General features: G+C 51.5%; 3 protein-coding genes across 3 annotated transcripts; 1 reads left to right on the top strand and 2 right to left on the bottom strand.

Annotated features, from left to right (window-relative positions):
* Positions 1-259: 259 nt before the first annotated feature.
* Positions 260-1,654, bottom strand: GIQ15_06843 (uncharacterized protein; the record flags this gene model as incomplete). The annotated part of the gene is made up of 1 exon (XM_033554260.1): positions 260-1,654. The coding sequence occupies one exon, from the start codon at positions 1,652-1,654 to the stop codon at positions 260-262; it is 1,395 nt and encodes a 464-aa protein (XP_033403775.1).
* A 2,131-nt stretch (positions 1,655-3,785) lies between these two features.
* GIQ15_06842 (uncharacterized protein) lies at positions 3,786-6,011 on the top strand (the record flags this gene model as incomplete). The annotated part of the gene is made up of 2 exons (XM_033554259.1): positions 3,786-5,644; positions 5,726-6,011. 2 exons carry the CDS (start codon positions 3,786-3,788, stop codon positions 6,009-6,011), a joined length of 2,145 nt encoding a protein of 714 aa, XP_033403774.1.
* A 591-nt stretch (positions 6,012-6,602) lies between these two features.
* Positions 6,603-7,627, bottom strand: GIQ15_06841 (uncharacterized protein; the record flags this gene model as incomplete). The annotated part of the gene is made up of 5 exons (XM_033554258.1): positions 6,603-6,862; positions 6,921-7,004; positions 7,058-7,088; positions 7,147-7,397; positions 7,450-7,627. 5 exons carry the CDS (start codon positions 7,625-7,627, stop codon positions 6,603-6,605), a joined length of 804 nt encoding a protein of 267 aa, XP_033403773.1.
* Between the last annotated feature and the right edge of the window lie 605 nt (positions 7,628-8,232).

Raw genomic sequence — 8,232 nt, 5'->3', positions numbered from 1 at the left:
CCTATCGAGTTGTTCATCTCTAGGAGAACAAACGATGGATTGTTACGCTATGGATAACTATGTTAATCGATAACTGATATTTCTGTGGACGGCCGCTGGACTCCATACTGCTCAATAAATGTGCCTAGGGCAGGAATAGTTTTATATCAAAATTGTGCAAGAATTACGCCATGCCACGCCATGCAGTTTTTATTTTCTATAGAGGGACGTTATATCGTTAGTCGTAAATGCAATTTTTAGAAGTACAGATATTACTGCACTAAACGGCTCCGGCCTCCCTCCTCAGCCCTCTTGTCCCGTCCCCTCCTCGCCGCCAAAGCCAAACTGCTTCCGTAGCCCACGCTCTAGCACTGGCGTGCCGACCAATACCTCCAGCCTTGGCCGGGGTTGGAGTAAGCTTATCATCATCCGAAGTCTCTTTCTTGCCATCAATATCGGCATCACCTCCGGCCTCGTCTATCATACCCGCAACTACCGATTCCCTCTCAACTACACTCCACAACCCACTCACCAACTGGCTATCTTGATCCCCCCATTCCCCTTTACCCAGGCGGTAGAGCACACGGCCCAACACCTGCCATGCTAGACACCGTTGAGCCGGTACGGTAGAGCGTGATAAAATCGCGAGTTCCGGCACCGTATACCCTGCAGCTTCCGGGTCAGCGGCATGATGATGTAGGCCCATTGATGGGGGTAGGGAGAGTGCCGTGCGAGGTGGAAGGATAGTTCCGGTAAGTGAGAAGCGGATGGAGGCTGGCGCGATGGACGTTGCGGTGCTGGAAGGGTGGTAGGCGGACGATGGGTCAGAGTCGGAGTCTGAAGGGCGTAGCCATGAGAGACTTGATGACGAGTGAGGGGTGTCGGGGAAGTAGTGGGTTTGGAGGTCGGCGAGGAATGAAGGCGAGGATGGGTCGAGGTTTGGCATGGGTGTAGAGCGAGGTGGCGGACGGGGGAAGTGGATGGGCGGCGGTGGTTGGGAGGCAGGATGTAGGCCGGACGGTGGGTTTGCGGGTGGAAGGTCGTCTGGTTGGATGTATGTTTGTTCTTTATCGTCGTCTTTGACTTCTTCAAGGGTAGCTTGCTTTGTTGGGATATCAAACGAAACCGATTTCTTCGGTGGTTCCTTGAGAGAGGCGGTGGGACTCGATTCCAACTCCTTAACATCGTCCTGTTTGGCTCCCTGCGATACCTGCTGATCTTCCTCGATGTTTGCTCTCCTCAGCAGCCTTTCGATCAAAGATGTCGGCAAAGCAGCCCTCAGCTCAGCGCGTTCAGCTTCGATCTCTGCCTTCGACATGGCCTCCAGCCTTCTCCTATTTTCTTCGTCAATGGCCCTCTTCTCGTCTACTTCAGTAGAAACATTGTCCTTTGCCGCAGGCTTGTCATCATCAGTGTCGACACCTGCGTTCTCACGCTGTCGCCTGAACGCGGACACTTTGGTGCGTTTTCGGTGCGCTGGGAAGCCGGTGGTGGTAGGTGTCGATTTCGGTGTCGGCGCCGTGGGAGGAGTGGGTGCCGAGGGCGTCCGTTCTTGGATATCGTTCACGAAGCTTCCAAGGGATGGCATGGCGGTAGCTGTAGTTGTAGTTGCTACATTGTCGGGCTCGTCATCGTCGGAAAGGTCAAGGTGAAATCTCTCACCGCGGAAGGCCATGGTCAAGCGAACGTAGGCTACGGTCAGCCACAACCGTCAGCGCCTGTATTGTCTATATGTAGACGCTGTGTGTAGATGTATATGCAGACGCTGTATGTAGATGTATATGTAAACGCTGTATGTAGACGTGTATGTGGTATGTAGATGTTGTGATGATGAGAAGATTGTGTTTGTCCCGCCAGTCTGGGCCGAGCACGGGACCTGAGGCTTAAAACTCTAAGTCCTAATCCGGTCTAGCGTGGAATGGACGGACCTGCAGACGCTAAGCCTAAACAGGGACTAGCGCAGGATATGCACGAGGCGGGCCGCTAAGCCCAATCGGGACATGGGGGCCCTTATTCTTCGAACGACAAACATTCAACGACATCAGAATCTCGACATCGACACTGACGCCCGGCTGGAGGATGTAAGGAGACACGGACGACGGGGAGACCGACGAGGCAGTCGTGAGGGCGAGAGCAGCAAGGTGAGTCAGGCGCGTGGTGGTGGAGCTTACCTGCGTTCTCGTGACCTGCCTAGCTAGAGCGCAGTCAAGGAAGTGAAGGAGTGAGCGAGAGGAAGTGAAGATATACGAGCTTCGGCGGGAGAAGCTGCTGGCAGCAGGATGACCTAAGCTAACAGTTACTAGATGGTGAATATGATGCATCAACTCGTCATCCACCGATCCTCTGCCGCAAGTACTGGATACTGGGTACTGGATACTGGATACTGGATATACTTTGACAGAGGACCGATAGACCGTGGACTAGAGGATACGTCGACACAGTGAGCAGCATGCCCAGATATCCAGATGTCCAGTCTGTCAGCCTATCAGCATGTCAGGACTATGCTGGTCGTTCGATATAAAACGGCTTGACGCTCTAGATATTAAGGGTGACGGGCGCCTCCTTAGTCATCAGGGATGCGCCTGTTATGCGCTAGCCACTAGTTCCTCGCTGCTCCACGCATATCAAGTCTTCGGCTTCTCGATCTCCCTGCTCGAACTTCCTGCTCCTGCGGCCGCCAAGCTCCCCTTTGCTGCCATGTCCAGTGTACGGAGTTATGTAACTTGCTGTTGGCCGTCCGCCTATCTGGAGAAGGCCGTCCGTCAGCTGCTGCCCCTGCTGATACCGTACGCAGCAGCCGTGGCTCCGTAAGTAAGCCCGCTACCCGGGGGCCTGCTCCGTACGATGTATACGCCTGGATACGATAACTGTTAAATATTGAAACTGGCCTGGACTGGAACTGGATGGACTGAGGAGAGGATGTGTAATTAGCGATTAGCCCGTCCCCCCATTCACGTTCATTCTTTGCTTTGCCTTTCTCCATCCATTGATCATTCGCGTAAGCCTTGCCTGCCCGTCGCCTGCTTCTGCTTTCTTTTAATCTCTCTCTCCTGCTCCCTTTTTCCTTCTTCTCTCCTTCTTCCTTTCCTTCCTCCTCTTCTCTCTCCCTCTCTCTCTCTCCTGTTGCTGCTGCTCGCTGCTCTTTTTGTTCCCGTCCCCGGTTCGGAGGTTATAGTCCCCCTTCCCTTACCCTCTAGCTATCAGCAGCTATCGATCCGCCACGCCACGCCAAACTTGAAGCTCGAATTTTCTTCAAAACCAACGTACTTGTTTCACCATCCCCATCTCAACTTTCCGTATCCTGATCCACGTCAACTCCTGTGCATCCGCCAACACAGTCTCTTTTTCATCGCCATTCTGCACTTTCTACGATCCCGCACCAACGCCACTACCATCACCCTAAACTAATCTCCCCTTCCTCTATCAGTTTTTTATTTTGCTCTCGATAAACAACGAACAACGAAAACACACAACACGCAGCTGTTTTCCCAGGCATCCTCGCTACAACAACACGTCACGCCTTTCTCGTCCGCGTCCATCTGACGGCTATCTCGGTACCCGCCAGCCAACGAGTCAACCAGATTAAAATAAATAAATTAATCCAGCTGACTCCTTCGCCGTGAGACTTGCTCGATGATGTCCGGATGAATGGTTTTCGCCATTCCTCTCTGACTTCATTCCCTGACTTCTCTCTCTGACGTCGCTCTCTGACTTCTCTCTGCGAGAGCCCGACATTCCAACTCCAGGCCCAATTCAAACGAACCCGACCCCGAACACCCGCCATCGCGAACCCACGCATCAGCACGATGGACGAGAAGAAGCCCGCCGTGCCTGACGAGCCCGTTGCCGGCAAGAAGAGTGGCAAGGAGAACAGGCGAAACAGCAAAGCTCCAGCCACAAATACAGACACCAGCCATATGCTTAGTCAGCCAGACGCCACAGCTCCCAAGCCGAAGCGTGTCCGAAAGCGGAAAGACGACGACGACAAGGCGAAGACGAAGAAAGAGAAGAACTCGACCGGCGACAAGGCCGCGGGAGGGAAAGACGGCGAGTCGAAGCCCAGGCGACAGCGCAACAGCAATGTCAAGGCCGCAGAGAGCTCTGATGCCACCGTCACAGCCGCATCGCGAAAGAAGGCGAAGCTGGAGCATAAAGCTGATGAATCTACAACGACGACAGCATCAACACCTTCTGCAACGCCGCGACAGGCAAAGATCACAGACATGGTCCCCATGAACTCAACTCCGACTGCGCACCCACAGCAGCAGCAGCTCCAGCAGCACCAGTTCAGCCAGCATGCCCCGCAGACATCCTCTGCGCAGCAGCCATCACCACAGGCCTTCCCGTCGCAAAGTGTCTCGCAGCTTTCTCCGCCACCATCAACCCTTCTTCCGGCGTCCTATCCATCGCGAAATGGTTCCTACGAAGCTGGCGCACCCATCACCTCCCCTTACACCTATCAGCCACCCAACAGCAACTCCAACAGCAACAGCCATCATGGGCCCCCTCCGCAGGTGGCCCCTCCTCAGGCCCGGCCTGCCTCCCTTCCACGCTCCAGCGGACAGAACTACGACCCCATCCGCTCGGCCATTGAGAGCAGCTCCTCTGTCTCTACTCCTGCAATGACTGCTATGAAACCGGCACCAGCTCACACGTCCTTCAGTCCACCACCGAATACTGTCACACCACCACCTCGACCGACTGCTGCTACTCCGTTTCGTGCCAGTGCTTCGCCAGCTATATCCAGCATCATCGATCCTCCCGTGGTCCATAGTACGCCCACTGTCGTCATCCCGCACCCCGTAGCCGCTACCTCAGACAACAAACCCACTCCTTCGCCTACCCACCTCTCTGCAAATGGCGCCACAGATTCTTCCAAACCAACCGCTCACCCCTTAACTCAGTCTAGATCCCAAGACTCAAACGCAATGGACGTTGATTCCAAACCAACCAGCTCGAAACCCGGCCCCAAGAAGGCCACCGCTTCGTCTGCCGGTAACCCTTCCTCCGGCACTCAATCTCCCAAACCCACAGCCGCCCGCAACAAAGAGCCTCCCCGCCCCCTCCCTTCCACCGGTTCCGGATTACTTTCCAACGCCCTTTTTGGAGTTGATACCAGCTCATCGTCAGACACCAAATCCCTCCCGAACATCATCTTACATATCCCGCTAAAGGGCCAATCGAATTTGGTCATAAACTTCGCCCGACTGGCTGAGGAACAGTATGGTTTTGATGCTCTACATCCACGTATAGCCGCACAAAAAGAACGTCGTGCACGACTAGCCGCTGCCAGCGCCGTTCTGGAGAAATCTGAGCGTGCTGGCCGAGGAGAAAGCGGTGCTGAAGACGATCTCTCACTAGACGCAGATCGCGATAGCGATGGCGACGGTGACATCAACATGTCTGGCATGGGTACCAACACACCAACTATGAACGGCACAGCAACTGACGAAACCGCTGCCGCTGGTGCTCCTCCCGCTGCTCCCAACGTCAACGCAGACGGCAAAAAGACTCGTCGGCGCAAGATCGAAGAATACGATCGCGACGACCCATTCGTTGACGACAGCGAATTGATTTGGGAAGAACAGGCTGCGGCATGCAAGGATGGATTTTTCGTTTACTCAGGACTTTTGGTTCAGGAAGGTGACAAGGTTTCTGTTGAGAAGTACGCAATTCGCCCCCCTTTACACCCACTCCTACCCCAAGCTATATTTATATAACCGTGCTAATTATCCTCCGTTTATAGAGCTGATGGAACCACTAAACGCGGCCGTGGACGCCGTGGTGGAGCAAGCGGCACAACTCATGGAAACTCAGGCACATCCTCCCGCGGCCGTGGCGGACACGCGGGCAGCAGCGCCACTACGCATCATCCAAACGGCGATGGAGCCACTGCCGGTAAATCAGGAACTGGACGCGGAGGCGCCAGGAAACCACGCATTACCAAGGCTGACCGACTACAGATGGAGAAAGAAAAAGTTGAGAGAGAGAAGTTGGCAATTGGCCTTTCTGGGAAGACAGCTGCGAAGTAAGGCGTATGCTCACTGACAAGTTTATGCGTTCTTTAAAAGATGCTCTATTAGTTTTCTATATTCTGTGTGCAGCTTATTTGATGTATCCTTCTTTTTTTTTCATTTTTCCCTCATCCTTCATCTTCTATTCGGCGTTGAAAAGGATGGAGCTCAAGCCTGGCTTTGGCTTTTGTTATCAGGAATGGAACAGCATGGAAATGGTGATTCGGCTTTGCAAATACATACCTCGTCGCATACCTTTTCTCGTACTTCATACCCGTCCTAGCTGGGCACTCAGTTCTGTTTCATGTTTCATGTTCGGTCTTAGTCTGGTTTCCGCCTCTGGCCATGTATAGCATTTTACTATTCACCGTTAAACGTTTCAGTGTCTTCGTCAGTCTCTTCCCTCGCTATATTCTTCGTTTACAGGGGCAACGGCGTGATCTAGTGCCTTGCGTGTACTTGTGTGCGAATAGTAGCGATAGGATATTTAAATTTAATAATTCATGTCTATTGTGGTCTTTTTGCTGGCTCCGGTGTGTTTAAATAGGAGTCACCTGGCGTTTCAAACGCACTGGTAGCAGTATAATAAAAGCTCAGCCTATGTAGATATTATGTAGTATATCTGAAATTCGCCTGTTTGAAATCCGACTTATCCAAGAACTGGTCAACCGGATCCTCTTCCTGGTATACACTTGAAATCGCAGAGGAGATACGAGCTCTATCAGCCTTCTTGTTCATCCAAGCTGCTACGGCCCAATATAGCGTCATGAGCAATATACAGGCACAATAGCAAATGAGCATTGCAATGAATCCGCCTGTGTATTCGGGTGCTTGGCTCTCGCGGAAGGTCTGCGGTCCGATAAGATTACCTGTAGTGAGAGATTAGTAGGGCTCTAGTTTCTATACTGGCGAAAGCCCAAGACATACCAACTGCATAGCCTATGTATAGGATTGAGTATTGGACGTTCTTTTTCGTGTGACCGGCTGTATTTGCCTGGGCAATAGAGATGCCTGAGAAATGTTAGCAAGGAGTATATGCAAACAAGGGTACCGACGATTCATACCAACGACGTAAGGGCCGAAATATGTATATAACTATTAAAATACGTTAATTTGTCTCGAGTATGGAAAAGCCGATGGGACACTCTCTCACAAAATATAGCCCAACAATCTGCCCTGGTATATTGGTACTTTTCAAAGAATACACAATAATAGACCCGATAATTGGGACCGCGGACGCGAGCATGGTAACGAGGCAGCGGCGATTTACCCACCTCGCCGCAAGGCTAGAGAACATAAGCGCCGAAAGGGTTGACATTACGCCAGTGGGCATGTTTAAGAGGGATGCCTGGATAGGCGAGAAGCCTAAATCTTTGATAAGGATACCGCCGAATGTGATTAAACCTGTGTAGATATTAGATTGGTTCGTCTCATAAGGGGGGAAACTAGAACATACCTCCGTTAGGAATGTTAATTGCAACATTAAAGAGAAAGATAATCCATGTCTTTGGGTCGAGAATGGCTTCCATTGCCTGGTTCCATTTCCAGCTCTTGTTGACGATACCAGTTTTGTTTTCGGCGAGGCGTTTGACGGCGTGATATTTTTCTTCGTCGGTCAAGAAACGTGCATTCATGGGGGAGTCAGGGAGAAAGATGAAGGCAAATATTGACCAGGCCATTGATACAGATCCTAACAATAATCATATCCTCGCATCGGTGACACCATATAATGAGTTTGGCAAATTGACGTTCTCCACTTACCGACAATGATAAACAAATACTGCCATAACCTCAATGGCGCAGAGGAAGGAATGCGGCCAACAGTATATGAAAGGAAGCCATTAATGACAGAACTAAATGCAGAAAACACAATTGCGTTCCTTGGGGGCTGCTCTCTCTTCTTGTAGAAGCCTGCAATCAACAGTGATATCCCAGGGACGATGATAGCTTCCAAAAACCCTATCCCAAACATCATAAAGTTAGTATAGGGCTACCATTGATTATTTATTTGCTTGAATGAAATGGAGTCGAACCCATAGTGAATCTTAATGCCAGCAAACTTCGCCCTCCAGTACAAGTCGGAAGAAGTAGGGTGACAGCCGACCACCCAATGGAACAGGCACAAAGATATTTGGCTGACGGAAAACGATGGACTAAATATGAGGATGGCCATATGCCAACAATGGCCTTTAAACATAAAGTTCGTTAGCAACACTGCATATGAAAATAGACGAAGGTG

Source organism: Arthroderma uncinatum (genome assembly GCF_011692745.1).
Source record: "Arthroderma uncinatum strain CBS 119779 chromosome Unknown scaffold5, whole genome shotgun sequence".
In the NCBI taxonomy this organism is placed as follows: Eukaryota; Fungi; Ascomycota; class Eurotiomycetes; order Onygenales; family Arthrodermataceae; genus Arthroderma; species Arthroderma uncinatum.
This window is presented reverse-complemented; position numbering and strand designations above follow the sequence as displayed.